General features: G+C 48.2%; 1 protein-coding gene across 16 annotated transcripts in view; it reads right to left on the minus strand.

The window, feature by feature from the left end:
• RAD18 (RAD18 E3 ubiquitin protein ligase) overlaps positions 1–23,605 on the minus strand; it is a 159,082-nt gene extending 135,477 nt beyond the window's left edge. For 15 of the 16 annotated variants that reach the window (XR_007774959.1, XR_007774960.1, XM_050957459.1 and 12 more), the window contains exons 1-2: positions 4,251–4,347; positions 3,467–3,548 (exon numbers count right to left, since the gene is read on the minus strand). Coding sequence is in view for 13 of the 16 variants with exons in the window: in XM_050957459.1 (XP_050813416.1) it covers positions 3,467–3,548; positions 4,251–4,298 (130 nt within the window). In the remaining 3 variants the exon portion in view is untranslated. Of the gene's footprint in view, positions 1–3,466; positions 3,549–4,250; positions 4,348–23,538 lie in introns of those variants that run through there. The other variant, XR_007774961.1, reaches the window with a different exon arrangement.
• Between the last annotated feature and the right edge of the window lie 1,322 nt (positions 23,606–24,927).

Consider the following 24,927-nt stretch of genomic DNA (forward strand, 5'->3'; position numbering starts at 1 on the left):
CGAGGGGGCAAGTTGGCTGCCAAACTGCCCCAAATGTGAGTGGCATTGCAACCTGGCACATGGAGTCACAACATCACTCAAATCTGACCTGGCCTCCCCTCTGCTATGCCAGCAGAGTAGGGACTCCGCTGTTATGCCACCCAGCTGTGGTCAAAGGTTGGGGGAGGGAATCTGGGCCACCCCTCCTTGCACCCATTTAAAAGGGCTATACATTTTTTTTTTAAATCCCATCAAGAATTTATAAGCTCTACACTGCACTCTAGTAAATAATAAATGACCAGATCATAACTTTCCATATGAAACACCACCAGAGAGGAATTTTTATGAGGAAACCTCTGCACCAACTCTCTACAGCATGCCATGAGAACAGGGTGCAGGAAGGGGCTAGCTCCCTGCAGGGGCTCATGGCAGGGAGTTGGGGTGTGGGGTGCATGAGGGGTGCGGCAGGAGGTCAAGGAAGGGGATGAGGTGCAGGATGCGGCAGGGAGCTCAGGGCAGTGGGTTGGGATACAGGAGGGGTGTGGCAAGGGGTCCGGTTCAGGATGCGGCAGGCGTCTCAGGGAAGGGGGTTAGGGTGCAGGAGGGGTGCGGGGTGCAGCAGGGGGCTCAGGGCAGGGGGTCAGAGTGCAGGGTACAGCAGGGGGCTCAGGGCAGTGGGTTGGGGTGCAGAAGGGATGTGGCAGGGGGTCACGGCAGGGAGTTCGACTGCAGGAGGGGTTCAGGGGGGTGGGTTCTGGCCCAGCGCACACCGGGGGCAGGGCAGGCTCCCTGCCTGCCTGCCCTGTTCCCGTGCCACTCCAAGAAGCGGCTGGAATGTGGGGGAGCAGGGGCACGGGCTGTGTGTGTTGCTGTTGCTTCAGGCACTGCCCCCAGTATCTCCCATTGGCTAGGAACGGGGAACCGCGGTCAATGGGAGCTGCTGGAGGCGGTGCCTGAAGCAACATCAACACACACCACTGTGCCTCTCCTCCTCGTCCGCTTCCCAGAGCGGCATGGGGACAGGGCAGTCAGGCAGGGAGCTTGCCCTGCCCCCAGTGCGGGTCCAGCCGGAGACACTCTAGGTAAACACTGGAAGAGGGCGGGGGGCCGCGAGGAGCTCACAGGCCACAGAAAATAACCTTGCGGGCTGCATGCGGCCTGCGTGTTTGAGGCCTCTGACATAGAGTGTAGGTTTCAGAAGAAAACACACATACACACACACACACCCCCCAGCCTGGCTACTGTCAGCTGTGGAGCAATGAAGTGCATCCCCTGGCCTTGGATGCAGCGTGCTCCAGCACCCCCCTCCTCACCCTGGGAATCCCTTATCCCTGCCTCTGCCACATTGCTGCAGGCAGGGATAAGGGATCCCCGGGAGACTGTGGTGAAGTTTTGGGACTGGCTCCCATTCACCGCCCTCAGCGCATGCTGCCCAGGCATCTCTGCACACACAGCCCCAGGAAGGGCAGAGGAGCCCCAGAAGCAAAGGACAGAGGGCAGAGTGGGACCAAGAGGCTGCCCTGTAGGTAGGCAGAGTGGTAGAGCTCTTGGATCAGCACAAACAGGGGAGAGAGAACCCCCAATATCCTGGCATCTGGAAGCCACCTCCTGCCTATCAGCTTTGCTCCCTGCTCTGGGCAAGCTCTGAGCAGCAGCAAGGAGGACCCAGAGTCCCTGCCACAGGAGGCTGCAGGACAGTTTTGGGGCTGGCTCCCCTCGCTAAAGCCCTGCACAGATACAAAATCTGTATCTGTATCAGATCCGCAAACATGGGCCATGGATATCTGCAGCTTTGAACATAAAGCAGATATGCAGGGTTCTACCACTTGCCGCCCTGACAGTGCATGCTGCCCAGACGCCCCTGCACATACAGCCCCAGGGAGGGCAGGAGTGGATCAGAGAGTAGAGTGGGAACCAAACAGCTGCCCACCAAGAAGGGGGCATTGCCAAGGTGTTGTGGAGGGGGTCATCCCTTCACACAGCCAAGCTGAGCCAGGAGCTCTGGTGCTCCCTCTTCCTGCAGGGCTAACCATGAAGCAGCTCTCTTTGCAAAAAGCTTCTTCTGATCAGTCTCCATTGAAAACCCTGCAGGCTCTCTGACAGTGTGCTTGCAGACCAGTGTTCAGGAAACAACAGGTTAACGCTGATTTGAGCTGCTGCCCTTTGCAAAGGGAAGTGTGGCATCCATTTGCAATACAGTGCAATAGACTGCACCACGGACTGTCCACATAGAGAAGACTAAGGAAGTTGCCCCAATGAACTCTGGGATAGGTCCCAGAAGTCCTCTGGCTGTAAGTCAAACCAGGGCCACATGTACTCAGAAAAGCAATAGGGCTCAGACCCTAGAATCATAGGACCAGAAGGGACCTCGAGAGGTCTTCTAGTCCAGCCCCCTACACTCAAAGCAGGACTAGGTATTATCTACACCATTCCTGACAGATGTTTGTCTAACCTGACCTTAGAAATCTCCAGTGACAGTGATTCTACAACTTCCATAGGCAATTTATTCCAGTGCTTAACCAACCTGACAGTTAGGAAGTTTTTCCTAAGGTCCAACTAAACCGCCCTTGCTGCAATTTAAGACCATTGCTTCTTGTTCTATCCTCAAAGATTAAAGACAACAATTTACCTCCCCCCTCCTTGTAACAACCTCTTATGTACCTGAAAACTGTTATCATATCACCCCTCAGTTTCTCTTCTCCAGACTAAATTAACGCAATTTTTTTCCCTCATAGGTCATTTTTCCAGACCATTATCATTTTTTTGTTCATCTCTGGACTTTCTCCAATTTGTCCACATCTTTCCTGAAACATGGTGCCCAGAACTGGATACAATACATCAGCTGAGGCCTAATCAGCACGGAGCAGAGTGGAAGAATTACTTCTTATGTCTTGCTTACAACACTCCTGCTAATACATCCGAAAATGATATTTGCTTTTTTTGCAACAGTATTATGCTGTTGACTCACATTTAGCTTGTGATCCACTATGACCCCCAGATCCCTTTCCACAGTATTCCTTTCTAGGCAGTCATTTCCCATTTTGTATGTGTCCAATTGATGGTTTCCTTCCTAAGTGGTGTACTTTTCATTAGCCCTTATTGAATTTCATCCTATTTTCTTCAGGCCATTTCTCCAGCTTGTCCAGATCATTTTGCATTTTAATCTTATCCTCAAAAGCACTTCCAACCCCTCCCAAGCTTGTCATCAGCCGCAAACTTTATAAGTGTACTCTCTATACCATTATCTAGGTGTCAGCTTAACAAGGGCCTTGAACCTCAGGCCCTGCAGGATGCTGAGACCATAGGTTCAAGCCCTAGGTTAATGTAATTGGTGGTGTGGACGCCAGGGGGGTTAAGCTCGAGCCTGGGCTTACGCTGCTGTGTTGACGTACCCTAACATCTAACAGAAGAGATGGCAGGATGGAATGAAAATCAGGCTCTAGTAAGGGATACATACACACACCCACAAAAATACTCCTGTACTTACAGTTATGTGAACACTGTGGTATGATCATTGCAATATTAAAGTAATCAAAGCATATCCCACAACGCAACAAATCATCCACTGCCTGAAATGGGAAACAAAGTTAAGGTCATTCGAAGGTATCCTTCAAAAACTCTTCATCTATGTATGATATAAGAAATATCTACATGCTTGCACTCTCAGAAATTCTTGTCCACCAGTTTCCTAAACCCCATAGATGAAAAACAAAAATCCCTCATGTCTCTTGGGGACAAGTTTAACAGTTGTTTTATGTCAAGAGCTGTTACACTAAATGGCAACACAAATGCAAACTGTCACATTGCTCTTTGGTAGCAGCTTGAACACAAATTCAATAAACAAATTGAACTGAGAACAGCTTCTAAAATCAGTTCCAGTGTGTATATTTAATCTTTGGCACCTCTGCTAGAGCTCAAGAGTGAAAAGGGGGAAGGGAATGGCAGTTCTTGCAGAAGACCTTTCCCAAATGGGAACGCTGCTAGTAATTCAGTATTATCTGACACTCCTCCTGACAAACTCTCCCCATCCAGCTTCCTCCCTAGCAAAAATGGGGCATGGGTCTTGTTCAAAGCAAAGAGCCTGTTCTGCCACCCAGAAGTTTTAGGGAGGGTGGGGAAGGTAAATCCGCTCCCCCTGAGAGACTCTCCCCCAGGTCCTGCCCCCCCGCCGCTCCCACTGGGCCGGTACCCCCCGTTGTCATGGGGAGGCTCGGTACAAGCCCCAGCGCAGCGCCGGGACTGAAGCCCCGAGGAGCCTCCCTCGCACTTACTTTCAGCAGGGAGAGGTTCTCCGGCCAGCGCGGCTCGCCCAGCGCCATGGTGCCCGCCACAGGCAGGCCCAGCTCCCGGCCCGCGCGCAGCCGGCCCCAAATCACCCGCGCTCAGCTCCCGGCACAGCAACCGGCGCGCGCATACTTCCGGCCCCGCCCCGGAGGTTGCTGGGAGATGTAGTTTTTGCGGCGGATGCGCCCTGCTCCCCTGCCAGGGCTGTGGCTGGGCCTGGCCAGGGTGGGGCGGGGCCAGGCCAGTCATTGAGGGCGAAGGCGCGTCCCTCTAGCAGAAGGCAGATTGTTTATTTGCTACCGTGTGTCCGTCTCCCTCTCACAGAGACGCTCCCAGGGCTGTTTAAAATACAGGGGCCAGCAGGCGCAATGGGACCCTCCCCTCAGGGATTTCCCTAGACCCACCCCGAATTTCACCAACACCCTCGAGTTTTGTGAACTAGGTGCATGCATTATTGTCAATTTAGTGATTGTTTGGACATTGAAATTGAAACATTAATATGCACGTTAAAAGCATATAAAGTGTATGATAAAATACATGCATCTGAAAAAGTATAATAGATTTGAAAAGTATGAACATAGACTAGCTTCCTTGGACAGCTGTTGGTTTTTATGGCCATGGCAGTGTATTCATTTTGGTGATGTTGGCCAACCTAATAATTTCAAATTATGATTTGTAAGCAAAGTCTAAATGAGCTCTGACAGCTGCTGGGGGCTGGGGTGAAAGGGTTCAGGACCAGATTGTATTTGCATTCACACCTAATCTACATAGGTATCCAGCAAACAGAGCTGTATTGCCCAAGTAATAGATTTTGGCTGGGATTGGGTTATAAATCCCTTGAATGAGGGGGGTAATGAAATGTTATTGTATGAGTAAAGGGCCGTAGACTGTACTGATTGAGGGTATCAAGAGAGAGGATGGGGACAGGTGTTTTGCTTGATAGTCTGCCTGAGTCACAAATACTATTACAAGTACTCCACTGTTTAAAGACAGAGCTGATTAGGCTCTACAAATAGCCTTTTGGTTTGTTAAGTGACCACTACAGCTGAAATCACTGATAATTAGGTCTAAATGCTTAGACCTGCTGTGGGACAGTGTTTCTGTGGAAAAGATGACCCAGTCTGCACTAGCAGTGAGGTTTCCGCACTGAGAGCTCAGTGAAATCACAGAGGGCTGGGTGAAACCTCAAGAGACCAACTCTCAGAGGTCACAGTGGCAGCAGAAAGTGATGGTACAGGGCCATTGGCAACAGAGCAATGGAGTGAATAGTGGCACAATGAACAACAGTGGCCAGAGGGAAAAGTAAGCAGCTGGAGGAACAAGCAAGGTGCCTTCTTGCCCATCATCTGGGAGGTGAACTCATGTGAAAGCACCTTTGAACTCTGAGTCTCCACTGACCAAGAACAACACCAGTGAGAGTGTTAATGGGGCTGTTAAGAATCCTGGCCACATAACACAATTCATGCAAACAAACAGGGCTGCGGCATCATACTTTCTATTTAAGCATGAGATACAACATGCTACAAACTGGAGGCCAATGTTCATCCTGAAGTTGAACACTGACCAGCAAATGTTCACTGTCTTTCTGCAAGAAATTCAGCTGACTGGCTAGAAGCATGTGGTGCAACAGTGAAAGACTCAACAGTTGAAAAAGTGAAGAACTCTCTCCCCACATTCAAAAAACTTGCATTCGTGGCTGATGAATGCACCAATGCCAATGGATATCAAGTATTAAGTCATTGTGTACGTTATCTTGATGTCAGTGGTAGGCCAGTAGATGCATTTCTAAATGTTCAAATTATAGAATACACATCAGCTGCATCTGTGACAACCCAGTCTTAGAAGAGTTAAATGCTTGTCAAGTGGACCCCAAACAGATGGCTGTTTGTGCATTTGATGGAGCTGCAAACTTCTCTGGAAGACATAGTGGAGTACAAGCTTTGCTCAGAGAAAAGTGTAACCCTAATCTCTTCTATACACACTACAGAAGCCATCTACTCCAACGAGTGCTAGTATGAGCTGCAGACTCTTCAAAAGAAATTTAAAAAGCTATAAATGTAATGTCTTCATCATTCTTTTTTCCGCAAAAGTCCAAAAAGACTGAATAACTTGGAAAATATAGAAGACACTTGGACTGAAGTTCAAATTAGTCCAACCTGGGAAAACCCTCTGGCTTTCTCATGAACAATCATTGGCTGTTCTCTTAAAATTACTCCAGCCGTTATTATTGGCTTTGGAAAGTATCTACCAAAATGGGATGGATCTAAGTAGTGAGGCTGCTGGATTACTTTTGCTACTACATTCAGAGAAGACTATTGCCATCCTCTCTCTTGTAAGTCTACTGTTGAAAATACTTGGGTCATAAAACAATGGCATCCAGTCATCTGCTACAACAGTAGTAGATCTTTGTTCAGCAATAGAAGCTACATTTGGATCAATCAGAAAGCTATCCATTGAAAAAATACTGCAAGAAGCAAAGACTTCAGCCCAGAAGTTGACTAATGAAGGCATTTATAGTGAATCCTTAAGTGAAGAGGACAAGAAGTGTTTGATAAGACAACTGAAAAAGTACACAGACTTGATTCTTAAAAATCTACAACAGCAACTTCTAGATTCTACTCAACCTCTACATAGCTTTTACAGATCCCTGTCCTATAAAACGCTGACAGTTGAGTGGAGTGAGTAAGGCACTACCAACTGCCATGTGCCATGTCCCCATGTGCTCAAGACAGAATAGCGAATTTGAACACAGAGTGGAATATCATACGATGAATGAATGAAGATTTGACTTCAACTTCTTTATCATCACTATGGCTTGACCCGATCTTTATGCTATGTTTCCTGGGATGAAAGAAGTAGGAATTCATCTCTTGCTACTCCCAGTCACAACAGCTACAGCTGAGCGTTCTCTCTTTTTCATCGAGTAGAATTTTGTGTTCGGAAAGAAATAGCCTTCTGCCTGATCACGTGAATGAACTAATGAGCATATCAGCTGAAGGAATGGAAGTACCAGACACATGAGAAGCCACCAAAGATGAACGCATTGCATTCAAAAAGTTCACTAACAAAGTTGTGCAAAATTATAACAAGAAACCAAGAAGGATGTAGATGAAGTGCTTCATAGAAGGCTTGAGTAGCCAACTTTAATTAGTGTGATGATTTTAAAACATGAGTTAAAGCTAATAAAATGATCATGAAACATTTTTCAGTTTTTACTGAGGTGCTATATAGCCCACCTTCACCCTCATGGTCTGACCCCTCATTGTCCCTGACACACACATACCTGCATAAATTCGAACACCCCCGCTAATTTCAATTCTTGGGGAAAACACTGCCTCCCCTTGTGTCCACAGGGACATATCCTGGGATCCCGCTGCTGGCCCTCCAGTGAATTCAACATCACACTCCACTATTGTCATACCAAGCACTCAGAAATCATGCCAGACACCATCCTGCCCCCTCCATATCATGAGATTAGTATAACTATTGTAGTAGGAAGAGAGCCTGAAACATAAGCCCTTGTATCAGAAGCCTTGTATGAGGCCTGAGGCCTGAACTAAAGTGATCAAAACTTTGTTGATATAAAGCAAAGTCAGGTTGTGAGCAAGAGGCAGGCCCTGTTCACAGAATTTGACATGCATAGGGGTGATATTGCAAAAACATATTTTCCTAAGAGGTGCGAGGCACAAAACAAGCAAGCATATTGCAGAAGGGTGGTACCAGAACGCTCCAATAAACACATTCCCCAGCGATAAGAATACACTGACCCATTTTAAGGATAAGGTCAGGATGATGAATAGAGATGTTTTGATCGAACCTACAGATACAAGGCAATGGGTGGCACCCTGATATGTCAGAGGGCAATAAGTAACTTGTTTGGATTGGTGTATAAAGATGTATCTCCGAGGGAGTGTCTTTGTCCAGCCGAGAGGGCAGTGTAAAGGTCTGCCCCTGACTGAGCTGCATCCATTTGCTAGTGTAACTGTAGACATTTATCCAGGGAGCTAGGACCATGCTTTGCTACAATAAAACTGGCCAGGTGCCTTCGCACCTTAACAGATTTTGTGGTCATTGGGCAGTTCGCTCAAGATATGCTGTGGCAGTTATCTGCGTGGAGCTCGGACAGCACACAAGGAACACACATGCAGCCGAACATCTGATGACAACTATCACAAGATTTTATTTAAAAAAATAAGTTTGGTCAGCTTTTTATTTGCCTCTAAGGTTCACATTTTCAATCTTTTCTTCACAACCACAAGGGGCAGAAACTTGCTTAAAAAAAAAAGTGGCAATCTACACATAATCCGATGATTCCAGGAGCAGAGGCTTCAAGAAAAATGTGAAATATTGCAAGACTAGCAATACAATAGTAAGCATGAGCAACAGTGTAGTCTTCAGAACATGCTGCAAGGCCATTAGTTCAATGGTTCTCAAACTGGGGCTGCCACTTGTGTAGGGAAAGCCCCTGGCAGGCTGGGACGGTTTGTTTACCTGCCGAGTCCGCAGGTTCGGCCGATCACAGTTCCCACTGGCCGTGGTTCATCGCTCCAGGCCAATGGGGGCTACAGGAAGCAGCGCGGGACAAGGGATTTGCTGGCCACCCCCATTGGCCTGGAGCAGCGAACTGCAGCTAGTGGGAGCTGCAGTCAGCCGAACCTGCGGACCTGGCAGGTAAACAAACCAGACTGGCCCGCCAGGGGTTCTCTCTACACAAGCAGCGGCCCCAGTTTGAGAATCACTGCACTAGTTTGTCCATAATTTTGCCTGAGGAGAAGAAGCTGGAAATCACTGATGACTTTTAGAGTCACAGAATTTAAGTCTAGAAGGGACCACCAGATCATCTAATCTGACCTGGCTACCACCACCACTCCCGCATTAAACTGAAATTATACAAAGTATTATAGGAGACTAGACTATATGTGCTACAGCCAGAGAATAGGAGGGACCACGGTGCACCAGGGCCAAATGCAAGTGCAATGGCAGGGAAATGATCCACACCCACACGCTGCAGAGGAAAGCAAAAATCCCCCAAGGTCACTGCCAGATTGACCTGGGGGGAAATTCCTTCTTCACCCATACATGGCAATCAGTGAGACCCTGAGCACATGAGCAAGAACCAAGCAGCCAAGCACTAGAGAGACAGAATGCTTGGCATCACCTCAGAGCCCTGGTCCTCCCCATCCAATGTCCCATCTCCAGCCCTGGCCATCCCTGATGCTTCAGAGAAAGGAGATGAAAACCAAACCAGAATAAAGTGGGAGCTCAGACACTACAGTGATGAGAGCTATATAAATACCTAGATAGATTTGGGTGTGAGGATTTATTGATCCCGGGGGTTTTCAGTTGGATCCTTCTATAAACTTGGGTCTAATTTGTTATTTAATTAACCTACTAGGGGATATGCTGCAAAACGGTTTTAAGGCAATAGGTAACTCTTATTGCAAAAAGGGATTTTATCTAATATGAAAGTGTAAAGCCTGAGGTTGCGTCTTTGTGTTTATTTTTTATGTAAGTTGTAAGGTTTGCTTTTCTTTACTATTTCATCTTTGAATCTATGTTTTTTTTCTATTAACCAAACTTTTTGTTTATTTTCACTGCAAGGGGGCTGGGTTCATGCTCTCAGGTGTGATGAACCAGAGGGGAAAGGTCAGCATGTCTGATAGTTCAGGAGGAATATTTGGGGAAACTCAGGACTAGAAGGGCTGTTGGTGTCACCCTGCATTTGGCTGGTGATACCCAGGGTAAGACCTTATGCTTGTGGGCTGGCGACTGATGTCAGAAATCTGAACCATAGCTGCACAGCACCAAGCTACCCAAAAGTTACTGAGCAAGTGGTGGCAACCACTCACTGGTGTGGGTGGACCCCAAAAAGTCATAACAGAGTAACGAGCTTTTGCCCTAGATTGACAATAAAAGATTATTCTTTTTCTGTCCTCCAAAGAGCAATTTTGGCTGTAACTTTACTTATAGCCGATGTTCTCAAACCAAAACAAGTTAGGTCCTGTGTAATTTTGATAAATTAGAACAAGAATGTGAAAAATAGATGCTCTGATTCAATTTAAACTATGAGTCAATGGCACTTTTCCTTCCTGGTTTCTGTTCCTTCTATTCACCTTTTTAATTTGTTTAAATTCCACCACCACCCCATTTGTAAAATCCTCTCTCTCTGAATTATCCTCTGTTCACGGGAGTGAGTATGTCAAGAGATCAGAGCAAGGACTTAGGACACAAGATGCTTGGGGGCTATTGTCTGTTCTGCCACCAACTTGAGTAAGTCACAATCTCTTTGCGCCTCATTTTACCCATCTGAAAAAAAGGAAGTGAATTACTTGTTAGAGGTGATATAGAGCTTAATGTACTAATAATGTTTGTAAAAACAATAAGGAGTCTGGTGGCACCTTAAAGACTAACATTTATTTCAGCATAAGCTTTCGTGGGTAAAAAACCTGGTCTCCATGCATCTGAAGAAGTGGGGTTTTTACCCATGAAAGCTTATGCTCAAATAAATCTGTTAGTCTCTAAGGTGCCACCGGACTCCTCGTTGTTTTTGTGGATACAGATTATCATGGCTACCCCTCTAACGTTTGTAAAGTACTTTGAGAGTAGCAGGTAGAAGATGCCACCTATATAATGTGCAATCATTATTAGTCATTCTGTTCTTCTGCATAACAAATTATTATCCATGTCCTACATACTTTAATACAATAATTATAAGTTTAACAATTTTAAAATCTTTTTATCTCTCTCTATTTCCGGTACCATTTTCACTCCACATGACGTGGAGTAAAATGAATGTAATCTATAAGAGAAAGTTGTGACTAGATGTCAGGCACTTATGAGTTCTAATATTTCATCTAAGTTACTGAATCTCATTTTTGGCCTTGAGCAAGTCATTGAACCTGTCCTTAGTTGTAAAACTGTGATGATAATACTTACCTACCTCTTCCTCAAGGGTGTCGTCAGGATTAATTAGTTAATGGTTGGATAGTGTTTAAAGCCTTATAAAGTGCTATTAAGTTATTTCTGATTATAATCAGAATGTATTATTCAATTTTCATTTTCTAATTCAGTCTAATTAAATACTAACATAGGAACTTTAAAAATCTTATACAATAATTTTTGCTCAAATAGTTGTTCAAACCCAAAATTTCAACACCTGCAGTTCATGAGCAATATTAAAAAAATGTATAGTTCTACAAGTTTTGGAGTTATGTCTAACAATGTGTAAACCTACTCCCAAAACACCATTTTAAATGGACTTTGTTTATCATTTCCAGTTTAATTTTATTTCCATAGTGACTAATATTTTTAGCAGCTGTCACACTGAATGTGGAAACAGAATCTAAGCCAATGAAACTGTTTGTATAAAGCTATTGTTCATTTTCTCTGCATGGCATTTCTTCAACTTTAAGCACTCAGGCTGTTTGCGTGGAGTAAGTCAGGGCCAAGTGAATCTTGGCATAAGCAGGTGCAAAATCCCCAAAAGTCTCAGGACCTAGATCACCAGTGACATAAATGACCATGTAAAATACACATTAGGGCTCAATCTTCTCTGGGACTTTAATCTCCTCTTACTTACACAAGGAAATGCTTACACAAGAGTGAAGTCAGCGGAGTTACTCCAGATTTACACCAATGTACATGAGTACAGAATTTGGCCCCAGACGTAAATTGTTCAGAAAACAGGTAAGTGTATGTAAGTGGCACCGAGTTGGCATTCAGATATGCAAAATTAGTGTAATTTTCATGCCTATAATTTTAGATCAAAACCAGAGCCTGCTTACCTCTTTATCTCCCATCCCCTATGATCATGACCCTTTATGATCATCACTTTCTCATCTAACACTCACTACTAATTTTTTGTTTCTTCATCTTCCTTTCCCTCTTAAAGACATTTTCCCCCCTCCAAATTCATTACTTTCCTTTCTTGCCCTTTCCTCAGTGCCTTGTTATCAGGATTCAATTGGCATGACAACTTGCAGATTTATTTGTTAATTTATTTTGGCTTTTGGTGTTTACAGGTCTCATGTTATAAATGCAGTAATATGGGTCCTTCAGCAACATATACTTTGCTATTGCAATATTTGCATTAGTATTGTTACTAATAAGTTTAAGAATAAGTTTAAAATTTACAGATAAGATGGTGGGATATTACACTGGCATTTCGATCAAAGTTTATGACACGTGGACAAATGCCTTCTTCCCTGCTGCTTTAGGCCTAGCACAGGAGATAAAGCCATTTGTCTCTTTGTTTGATAATATCTTAATAAATAAATCCAGTGTTTGCTGGATTCAGCAGGGTAACTGGAGAGGACATAGTGACCAGGTTATTGCACCAACTGAAATTAGGAATAATTCCATGAATCAGTGGAGTTATATCAATGCTAAACCAGAATCAGGCCTACAAATATTCAGTGGGCCAAACAACTTCAACAGGTGAGACTGAGAAGAATCCAACCCAGAACACCCAAGGATTAAAGGACTCTTCTGGGAGGTGAGAGACCTGCAGTTAAATCCCTGTTCTGAATCAGATAGACTGGGGCTTGAACCTGCACTTCCTACATCCTAAGAGTATTCTAACCTGTGAGACATAGGATACAAGAGGACCACTTCATTTTTGCAAGAAAGAGATGACCTGGCTTATGCACCTAACTTCAGGAGATGGTCCACAGCCCAGAATTGGATGCTTAATTCCTCTTGGCGTTTTCTACTGTCTACCTTAGGCAGCTCCCTGATCAGCTTGCTGGCTTCTGTGAATCTTTTTCTTAGGCACCTAATTCTTCCCGTGCATTGTGAAGGGAGCCTGGGCACCTAACGTGGGCCTGAGAATTCCATTGGGTAGAAGGGCGCCTGAATTTAGGTGTCGCAATGCTAAGCCTAAGTCTCCTTTGCAGGTCTAGCCCAAGGTAATTCCAAGTAACACAACATACATTCCAGCCACAGCACTTCTCCTGGGAGGGAACTAGACTACTGTTCCTTCCTGAGAACTTCACAGCCCCAGATTCTAACTCCTCCTGATCAGAAGGCTACTCTCTCCTCCCGACTCCTCACCAGGGTGGAGGCAACAAGCTACACTTCGCAACAGTGAGTCAGCATGGCTCAGTTAGCATCTTCCTACAGGTTCTGACACCTGTTGAGAGTATGGTGCTACACTGTTACACCACCCAATGCCATTTTCTTTAGCTCCTCCTTTTTCTTATTTATTATCTGGAATAAGGAAATGCTTTGCAGCCCCAGTCATGGATCAGACCTCATTGGAGTAGATACTGTGCAAATACATCATAAAGAGATGGTAGAGAATCTTGCAGCAGCATTCAGGATGGATGGAAATGGAGCAAGATGGGCTTTGTCAAGGTTGGAGAGGAAAAGAAGTTGCAATTGTCGAGGCATAAGATGAGGATGACCTCAATGGGAGTTTAATTGTCAGACAAAAGGCCAGATTTTATAGATGTCATTTAGGAAAAGGTGGAAAGATGTAGATATGTCCTGGATGTGAGGCTCTAGAGAGAGGGCCAGACCAAAGTCAAGATCCAGATTATGGCTTTGAGTTACAGGGGGATGGCAGCGTTGTTCACAATGACTAAGAAAGGAGAGAGTGGGAATTCTTGCCTTTGCTGTGTCTTACCTTTCCTTCTCCACAGCAATTCGATCTAATATACGGGCCATTTGGAGGAAAGACTTAACTAGCTAGATCTTGCCAGTAGCTGGATTCACTGTTTTGTACAGACACTATCTGTTGACTAGGGTCCTAGTTTGAGTCTCAGATATGTCAAGGAGCTCAGAAAACAGATTGGGCATTCCCCCAGCTGGTTAAATCCAGTTTAGTGTATAGTCGTCGTCCCCAGCCCACCTCCCCAGCTGACTAAAACAGAAAACCAAATCCATACTTGGTCTAACTCAAATTATTTTAATGGCATGGAACCAAGGATACATTTGCCACAGCAACTCCCATTAAAACACTGAATTGACCTGACAGAAGTTGGGTTCTATCACACTGAAACTTATAGAATCTCCACTATAGTATGTTTAAAAATAATCTATACAAGGTAAAACCTAGTGCTGCACCAGTAAAGTCAATAAAACCATAAATCCTAACAGTGAATTAATTGCTTTATTAATTATTATTAATAATATTTTTTATTAGCACACACTCTGATATGATGAGTGTGGTACAAATACTGTGGCTAGACATGATAGAAAGAGATAGATAGGAGGCTGGAGAGAGAGATAAGAAAGATGTCAGCACTAAACCAGTGAGTGGCATTATTGTACACTCATTCTGCTCATGGAAATATTATAGCAGTCTATAGGTAATCCAGTCTCAGAATGAACAGAGCTATACTTTATATTGAGGTTATGAACTTCCATTCACTACATGCAATACTAGTTCTGATACTAACTAGTTTACATTAGCAATGGATGATCAGAAGCCAATGTTTGTATAATCGCTCTCAGTGGGTGTAAGAGACTCCACCTGCATTTTCAGAGATATGTTCATTTAAAAATGTTTCAACACTCTGTGTCCACAAGGTCTGGAAGGATGGTCTCCCTCTTGACTTTTGCAATTAGCTTACTGCCTCTCATCCCAGTAAGTTCTATTTTCTATTTAAAATTTCTCTGGAGGAGCATACAGCAGTCCTGTGCAATGGAAACAACCTCCTGTGTCTACATGCATGTTACTGTGATGAGTTGCCAGGGCTATGTGCATTACACCCACAACTGCTATCACATAAGGTGGCTCAGGTCTGTCTTTCTGATTGCCAGAAGGGGGTGGGGTGGGAGGGTGTTACAAAACCCATTATAGATATCCAGCTCCTTTGGCCGGAAGTAAGCATCTCAGATGGCAGCAGATCATGCCTGAGTGCCTCTGAAGTGAGTCAAGAGGTTCCAGTGGATTTTCTGATGTTCTTGGGGGAAAGCTCAATTGTTAGATACTGGCTGAGTAATATAGGGTAAAATTTTCAAAAGTATCTAAGTGACTTAGGAGGTTGAGTCCCATGGGTGCTTAGACACTTGAGTATATCACTCCCAGAGTGCACATTAAAAAGTTAGTATTTGACAATAGGAACCACACACAGACAGCTAACATTTTGCAGTTAGAATTCTATTTTATATAGTTCTTACACTACCTTCCTTACCATAGCAGTTGGACCCCTTCCAGAAGTGCAATACAGTGATGCGAGTTACATCTGTTTGTGAGATTACAAGTGTGACTGATAAAGGTAATAGAGAGGATGTAATATACTTGACTTCTGTAAGGCATTTGACTTGGTAATGTATGACATTTTGATTAAAATGTAAACTGATACAAAATTAACACAGTGCACATTCAGTGGATTAAAAACTGGCTAACTGATAGGATTCAAAATATAATAGTAAGCAGAGAATCATCGAGTATGTTTCTACTGGGGTCTTGCAGGGATCGGTTCTTGGCCCTATGCTATTTAACATTTTTATCAGTAACCTGGATGAGAACATAAAATCATTGCCTGCGGATGAACATGAGCTCCCAGTGTGATGCTGTGGCCAAAAGGGGCTAATGCAATGCTTGGATGCATAAACAGGGGAATCTTGAGTGGGAGCAGAGAGGATATTGACCTCTGTATTTGGCACTGATGTGACCACTGCTGGAATACTGTGTCCAGTTCTGTGATGTCCACAATTCAGAAGGGGTGTTGATAAATTGGGGAAGGTTCAGAGAAGAGCCACAAGAATGATTAAAGGATTAGAAAAAGACGGTGAATCCCAAGCCATACCTAGGCGGTGGGGTCGGAGTGAGAAGTCGCGGCATGGAGCACTGCAGATCCGAAGGCCGCGTCCTCTCTTGACTGCTGGACCAGGGCGTAGTGGGAAGCAAAGGTGTGGACCGATGACCAGGTCGCTGCCCGACAGATTTCCTGGATGGGCACACGGGCGAGGAAAGCCAGCGACGACGCCTGCGCCCTGGTAGAATGCGCAGTCACACGGCCCGTAGGGACGTGGGCCAAGTCATAGCAGGTCCTGATACAGGACGTTACCCACGAGGATAACCTCTGCGAAGAAATGGGAAGCCCCTTCATGCGGTCCGCTACTGCCACGAAAAGCTGGGGGGATTTGCGGAACAGTTTGGTCCTCTCCACATAAAACGCGAGAGCCCTACGGACATCAAGCGAGTGGAGCTGTTGCTCCCTGCCTGAAGAGTGAGGTTTCGGGAAAAAAAATGGGAGGAATATCTCTTGGTTGACGTGGAAGGCTGAGACCACCTTGGGGAGAAAGGCAGGGTGTGGCCTCAGCTGCACCTTATCTTTATGGAAGATTGTATACGGGGGGTCTACCGTGAGAGCCCGGAGTTCCGACACCCGTCTAGCTGAGGTGATAGCTACTAGAAAGGCAGTCTTCCAAGAGAGATAGAGTAGGGAGCAAGTAGCTAACGGCTCGAAGGGGGGCCCCCATGAGCCGAGACAACACCAGGTTAAGATCCCAGGTTGGGGCAGGGAGTCGGACGTTAGGGTACAAACGTTCCAGCCCCTTCAGGAATCTAGTCACCGTCGGGTGAGAAAAAACGGAGCGGCCATCCCCACCCGGGTGAAAGGTGGAGATAGCCGCCAGGTGGACCCGCAAGGACGATATCGCCAGGCCCTGTTGTTTGAGGGACCAAATATAGTCTAAAATATTGGCCACTGAAGCTTCCATCGGGCGGAGACCTTTCTCCACGCACCAACAGGAGAAACGCTTCCACTTGGCCGAGTATGTCGCTCTAGTGGAAGGCTTCCTGCTGCCCAAGAGTACCTCCCGTACCGGGGTGGAGCAGCGCAGTTCAGAACTGGTTAGCCACGCAGGAGCCACGCCGCTAGGTGCAGCGACTGCAGGTCCGGGTGACAGAGAGTCCCGTGTTCCTGGGTGATCAGGTCCGGGTGAAGGGGCAGGGGAACTGGGTCGGCTATGGCCAGGTCCAGCAACATGGGGTACCAATGCTGCCTGGGCCACGCCAGGGCTACCATGATCACGCGGGCCCTGTCCCTGCGCACCTTCAGAAGGACCCTGTGGACCAGCGGGAACGGGGGAAAACGCGTAGAACAAGTGGGTCGTCCACGGAATAAGGAAGGCATCCGCTATAGACCCGGGTTCCCTGCCCTGAAAAGAGCAGAACGCCTGGCATTTCCTGTTCCCCCCGGACACGAAGAGGTCCACACGGGGACAACCCCACCTCTGGAAGATCGAGAGGGTGACGTCCGGGCGAAGGGACCACTCGTGTGAGAGGAAGGATCTGCTCAGGCGGTCCGCCAGCGTGTTCCGTACTCCGGGGGGAAAGGAAGCCGTGAGATGAATGGAGTGGGCTACACAAAAGTCCCAGAGTTGCATCGCCTCTTGACATAGGGGAGAGGATCTGGTGCTGCCCTGCTTGTTGATATAGTACATGGTCGTCGTGTTGTCGGTAAACACCGCGACACAACGACCCCGAAGCTGGTGACAGAACGTTTGACAAGCAAGGTGGACCGCTCTCAACTCCCGCATGTTGATGTGCAGCTTCACTTCCTGCGGGGACCACAGGCCCTGTGTTCTCAGGGATCCCAGGTGGGCCCCCCAGCCAAGATCTGAGGCATCCGTCGTTAGGGACACCGAGGGCTGGGGTGGGTGGAATGGGAGCCCCGCACACACTACGGACTGGTCTAGCCACCAGCTGAGAGAATCCAACACCCCCTGGGGAATTGTGATCAGCATGTCTAGTGGTTGCCTTGCCGGCCAGTAATGTGCGATGAGCCACGACTGGAGGGGCCTCATGCGGAGCCAAGCGTAACCGGTCACAAATGTGCATGCTGCCATGTGGCCTAACAGGGTTAGACATGTCCGTATTGATGTTAAGGGGGCTGCCCGCAATCGCTGAACGATCGCCGACAACGCCTGGAACCTTGGCAACGGCAGAAGGGCCCTGGCCACTGTGGAGTCCAGGACGGCCCCGATGAACTCCACCCTCTGCGTGGGGAGCAGGGTGGACTTGTCTACGTTGATCATGAGGCCCAAGGTAGCAAACAGGCCGGTGATCCTGCGGACGTGGCTGCAAACCTGTAGCTCCGACGTGCCCCGAATTAACCAATCGTCTAGGTAAGGGAACACGTGGATACGACTGCGCCGAAGATGTGCCACAACGACGGCCATGCATTTTGTGAATACCCTCGGAGCCGTAGAAAGGCCAAATGGGAGGACTGCAAATTGGTAGTGAAGGCGGCCCACCACGAATCGAAGGAAACGTCTGTGGTGTGGCCAAATGGTAATGTGAAAATAAGCGTCCTGCATGTCGAGGGCGGCATACCAGTCTCCCGGATCCAGGGATGGGATAATGGTCCCCAGGGATACCATGCGGAACTTCAACTTCACTAGGTACTTGTTGAGCTCTCGCATGTCGAGGATAGGCCTGAGGCCTCCCTTGGCCTTGGGGATCAGAAAGTAGCGGGAATAAAACCCCTTGCCTTTCTCGTTTTCCGGAACCGCCTCTATAGCTCCTTTGTTGAGGAGCGTCTGTACCTCCTGCCAAAGGAATTGCTCGTGAGAGGGGTCCCTGAAGAGGGACGAGGAAGGGGGGTGGGAGGGAGGAAATGATATAAACTGCAGGCGGTATCCCGTCTGCACCGTGCGTAAGACCCAGCGGTCCGATGTTATTTGGGTCCATGCCGGGAGGAAAAACGAAAGGCGGTTGGAAAACGGGGGGGAAGGATCCGTGGGGGAAACTGTTATTGCGCCCTCGGGCGCACCTTCAAAACGAAGGCTTGGGCCCAGGCGGGGGCTTGGAGGAGCTTTGATTCTGCCCCCCTTGGTTCCCCGAATGTCTACGCCTTCCATTTCTGCCGCGGCGCCTATTAAGGTCCTGCCGCTGGCGGAACTGGGGGTATGGCCTACGCTGCTGTTGCTGCTGTGGCCGGAAGGGTCTGCGCTGCGTTCCTGGCGTGTGCATCCCGAGGGAGCGCATAATGACCCGATTGTCTTTAAGACTTTTCAGTCTGGGGTCTGTCTTTTCTGAAAACAGGCCCTGGCCTTCGAACGGGAGGTCCTGGATGGTGTATTGGAGCTCCGGTGGAAGGCCAGAAACCTGAAGCCAGGAGATGCGGCGCATCGTTACCCCCGAGGCGAGGGTGCGGGCAGCCGAGTCTGCAGCGTCCAAAGAGACCTGTAACGAGGTTCGTGCAACCTTCTTGCCCTCGTCAAGAATGGCCGCAAATTCTTGACGGGCCTCTTGTGGCAGCAGCTCTTTAAACTTGTCCGCTGCCACCCATGAGTTAAAAGCATATCTGCTAAGAAGGGCTTGCTGATTTGAAACCCTGAGCTGAAGGGACCCAGCCGAATAGACCTTGCGGCCGAGGAGGTCCATACGCCTGGCCTCCTTGGATTTGGGGGCTGGGGCTTCCTGTCCGTGGCGCTCCCTCTCGTTCACCGACTGCACCACCAGGGAACACGGTGTCGGGTGAATGTGGAGGTACTCGTAGCCCTTGGAGGGGGCCATGTACTTCCTCTCGACGCCCCTCGCCGTAGGGGGGGATGGAGGCCGGTGACTGCCAGATTGTATTGGCGTTGGCCTGGATCGTCCTAATGAAGGGTAGGGCGACCCTGGTGTGAGCATCGGATGAGAGGATGCTGATGACGGGGTCCTCGATCTCAGAGACCTCCTCGGCTTGCGAGCTCAGATTCTGTGCTACTCGCCTAAGGAGGTCTTGGTGTGCCCTGAGATCTAGCGGAAGAGGGCTACTGGAGGAAGTGCCAGCCACCGCTTCATCTGGAGAGGAGGATGAGGAGACCCCTGGCAAGAAAGTGTCCAGTGGGGGGTCCCCCTCAGCCCTCGCCTCTGTCTCAGGAGCAAGACCAGGGTCTTGCTGCTTCGATCCTTCCTCTCCATCAGGGGAGGGAGGGGGGCGAGACAACGAAGCCTCTGGCACCCTGTGCTCCGCCGTTGCAGGCCTAGCAGGAAGCTGTTGGGGGCCCTGGGCTTGATGGTACGCCCAGGGTGTCCAAAACCCCCACTGCTGCGGACCCTGGTCCTGTTGCGGAGGGTCCTGGAATAATGCCGCCTGTCTGTCGGTGCCCAGCGCATATACGCTGTCCGCTTGAGATGACACCGACGGCTGTCTGGAAGGCCATGGCGGGTCCGACCGCGGCTGATAAGAGTCTGCGCGGTTCGGCACCGAAGATGTTCTCGGTGCCGGGGATCGGTACCGGGAGTCATACCGGCGCCGGGATCGGGACCGGGTTCTGTCTCGGTGCCGGGATCTGGACCGGTACCAGCCGCTGCTTCGGTGCCGGGATCGGGACCGGGACCTGCCACCGACGTGGTGCCGGGAGGTCGACCGGGACCGGGACCTGCCACCAGCTCGGTGCCAGGAGGTCGACCGGCGCAGTGAATGACGGCGAGACTGGCTCCTAGAGTCACGGTGCCGGTATCGACGGCTGGAGTCAGACCGTGACCGTCTGGAGGTCGATCGGCGCCGCGAGTGCGACCGGTACCGCCGAGGGGAGCGGTGCCGGGACTGCAAGCGGCGGCGGGATCTCGAGCGACCGTGGCGTCGGGACCTCGATTGCTCACATCCATTCCACACCCGCCCTCCTTCCCCACTGTCGGAGTAGCCGGCAAGAAGGAACTGAGGAGCGGGTGGGCCGGCAGGGGTATATATCGAGCGCCATGGCGGCGCCACTCTAGGGGGCGACCTGCCGGCCCACTGGAGTTGCTAGGGTAAAAAGTTTCCGACGAGCGTGCACGCACGGCGCGCACACCTAACTGGAATGGATGTGAGCAACACATCTTGAAGAACAACAGTTACAAAGCGTGAGTCCCGAGACGGTGCCGTCATCATGGGCTTGCCCCTAGATGCTACCCGCACCGGAGGTACCGGGGGTGGCGGCTGAGTTGACTCAGTCAGGGCGATAAGGTCCCGTGCCGAGGCGAAGGTCTCCGGAGTGGATGGGACCAATAGCTCAACCCCAGATCTTATGGGGGAGCTTGGCGGTACCGGACTCGACGGACCCACCGGGCCCGGAGTCAATGGTGCCGGTAGCGCCGCGGCCAATGTCGATGCCGGGCGCTCCATTCGAGTCTGCCTGGCTGGAGTAGCAGACGTTGATGGTCTCGTTTCTGCACCCGGTGCCGGGGAAGGTCGGTGCCGGGGAGTCTTTCTGGTGCCGGTGCGATCCGGTGCCGGCGTCGAGATCACGGCCTGCGAAGCTGCTGGGTCAAGTGCCGCTTCCATTAGGAGAGTCCTGAGTCTCTGGTCTCTCTCCTTCTTTGTTCTGGGCTTAAAAGCCTTGCAAATGTGGCACTTGTCCGACCTGTGCGATTCCCCCAGGCACTTTAGACACGCGTCGTGAGGGTCGCTGGTTGGCATAGGCTTTTTACAGGCCGCACATTGCTTAAAGCCCGGAGAACCAGGCATGAGCCCAGTGCCGGGTGCCGGGAAGGGCTACAGCCCAGACCGGCGAACAACTATATACAAATACTATTTACACTACAAACTAATTAACTAACTATACTTAACCACTAACTAACAACTGTAGTAACAACGGTAGTAACAAGGAGAGCTAGGGACGTGGAGGACAGCAATGCCGCACTCCACAGTTCCAACGACCGACACGGCGGTAAGAAGGAACTGAGGAGCGGGTGGGCCGGCAGGGGTATATATCGAGCGCCATGGCGGCGCCACTCTAGGGGGCGACCTGCCGGCCCACTGGAGTTGCTAGGGTAAAAAGTTTCCGACGAGTGCGCACACCTAACTGGAATGGATGTGAGCAATCACTCGAAGAAGAAACAGGCCTTATCGAGAGACTCAAGGAGCTCAGTTTGCTCAATGAAGAGAAGGTTAGGGATGGCTTGATCATAGTCTGCATTATAAGTAACTATGTGGGGAACACTGGAAGTCTTTTTAAAACATATGCTCTAGTTAAAAATAAATTATTTGGGGGGGGGGAGTTCTATGGCCTTTGTTATACAGGAGTCAAACTAGTTGATCACAGTGGCCCTTGAGATCTATGAAACAGGAAATAATTATGGTTAAGGCTAAGTTTTTGTCATGGATATTTTTAGTAAAAGTCATGCACAGGTCATGGGCAATAAACAAAATTAAGGGAAGCCCATGACCTCTCCCTGACTTCCACTAAATATATCCCCTACAAAATGGTGAGGTGGGTTTGCTGCTGGGGCTCTGGGGGCTCCTGCCAATGCAGCAAGTAGGAGCTCCAGGATTCCCCCCCCCGCCCCCACACAGGGGCTGAGCAGTTCTAGGGGTGCACTGCCACTCATGGCAGCAGGAAGCTCCAGGGGATTCCCCACCACCTGCAGTGAATGGGAGCTCCAGGGTCCCCACTGCCCAAGGCTGCTGGGAGCTTGGGCGGTCCCTTCCCCACCACGGCTAAGCAGCTGCAAGGGGTTCCCCTGCTGCCTGCATGGCTAGGCAGCTGCAGGGGGTCCACCTGCCACAGCTGGGCAGCGGCAGGGTTCCCCCCAGGAGGGCAGGTACTGGGAGCTGTGGAGGGAGGCCCCCCAGCTGGGAACTCCAGCCCAGGGCAGAAAATGTCAAGGAGATCAATGGAAGTCACTGATTCTGTGACTTCCATGACCTCCGAAACATAAATGTAACCTTCATTATGGTATCTGTTGGTAAGCGATAATTATGTCAAAATAGAACAGCTCATCAAATAGAAAACTTCTTTACCAGCTCTGACTACACTTGCTGAGGCTCATGCTGTCACCAGCCAGATTCCTGCAGTTTAGTAAACTAACGACCTTGGAAACACATTGTCCTTTTGGATAGCAGCTACAGGATCGGAATGTACTACTCCCTAGGACAGAGCAAGACTTCACAGTACTCAGAATGCAATGTCTAAGCTGTCTTGTAAAACCCCACACGATGAAAGGACTGCCTGCTGGACCTCCCTCCTCCAGCTGCCTTAGATGAACATTAATACAAGACAAAAGTTTGACACGATGAATATTCACCTGCTTGTGCCTGTGGCAATGTAACTCCTCAATGCTTTTCCTGGTTTCTCTTTTTCTGAATGGTAAGGAAGCTGTTATCACCATTTTGGAGCAACCCAAATTTGCCTCTCAAAAACATATCTAATCCAGTGTCCTATACCAAGATCACACTAGCTTTCACCCAAACTTAGGGTGACCAGATGCCCTGATAATATAGGGCCAGTCCTGATATTTGGGGCTTTTTCTTATATAGGCTCCTATTACTCCCCATCCCTGTCCCAATTTTTCATACTTGCTGTCTGGTCATCCTACTCAAACATCATCGTAAATCATTGTATACTTACTGGCGATCCACAGAAGGCAGCTCCTTTGCAGTTGCTCCTGCACAATACCCTGTAATGGCATCACAAAGGTGAAAATTTTGCTAAGTGTGCCATCAGTCTGACCTTGCAGCCCGATGGGCAAAATGTTCTTTATGTGCTTCATTGCAATAATTGTTACAGACCTTTTGACTCCAAACAGCTGCCTGGTCTTAATCATCGCGCTATTAAACCTACAAGCATCAACACTGTTGTTAGGCTTTTAAAATAGTTTACTATAATTCAATTTGTACTAGAGCTGTTCATTGCTCACACAGATGTAATTTATTTGCATTGTATTTAGTCTGAAATAAAACAGTGTCCCACTATTTGACTAGTCAAGCCCATAGCTTTAAAGCAGTGTACGTTAGTTGTTCAGAGTTCAGCAGCTGCTCTCCACTTAAACTGGTTATGCTTTTAGCTGAAAACTGGGCAGATTCCTATAATTCTCTTCCTCACACAAGCCTTACAATAGCGTAACTTCAGGTGATTGTGTCCCTGGTACACAGTGGGGTGATTTTGGGTAAATGAAAAAGCCAAGCTCTATGGACTGATATTCAAATAATTATTTAAGAAAATTTGTGACCTATGTTACGTAGGAAGTCAGATTAGATTATCATAATGGTCCCTTCTGGCCTTAAAATGTATGACTCTATGAATTTATATATCTGAGAAGAAACTAATTACTTGCAGAGACTCACTGATCTGTAGTGAGAGCTTACAGGATAATTTTAACCGCAGTCTAACTGCCTGCTATTAATATTTCCTCCAGTTAATGTTTTCACTTTCTTCTTCAGCTCTGACAAATTCATCTCAATTTCCTATGGTTTGTTTTTTAAACTTTCTGTCCTTTGGCTCTCCCTCCCACATTGTGACTATCTTCCTCCAAGTTCATACACCATATGACATAAGCCATTGATTTGTAATTAAATGATACCACCCAAGAATGACACAATGGTTCCATTTCCATGGGAACACATCTGCAGCTCTTTTTGGTATGCTAATCAACATCAAAGGGCAGATGGTATATTCCAAATTCTTGTTGAGACTCCTGGAGCTGTTGCCATATAAGACTGAATCCCGAATATTTCCATGTTCAAAGCACCCAGCCAAGCAACCGAGAAGCTGCTTTCTTCTGCAACTGTGTTAATCATATCAAAACAATCTCTTCATAGCAGATTCCAAAGAGCATCCATCTTCCTAGGCAGTCTGGCCAAATTATCCCCATAACCCTTATAATGTAATATCATTACCGGGGCTGATTCTATTCTTCACCTTGACCCCAGTATGTTGCTCAGGCAGTGTAAAGGGGCCGTCAGTGCAACGCATCTGGCTTGTGGGAGGTGCGGATTCCCCTGAGACCAGCCCAGCATA

The sequence above is a fragment of the Gopherus flavomarginatus genome, chromosome 6 (genome assembly GCF_025201925.1).
Source record: "Gopherus flavomarginatus isolate rGopFla2 chromosome 6, rGopFla2.mat.asm, whole genome shotgun sequence".
Lineage (NCBI taxonomy): Eukaryota > Metazoa > Chordata > Testudines > Testudinidae > Gopherus > Gopherus flavomarginatus.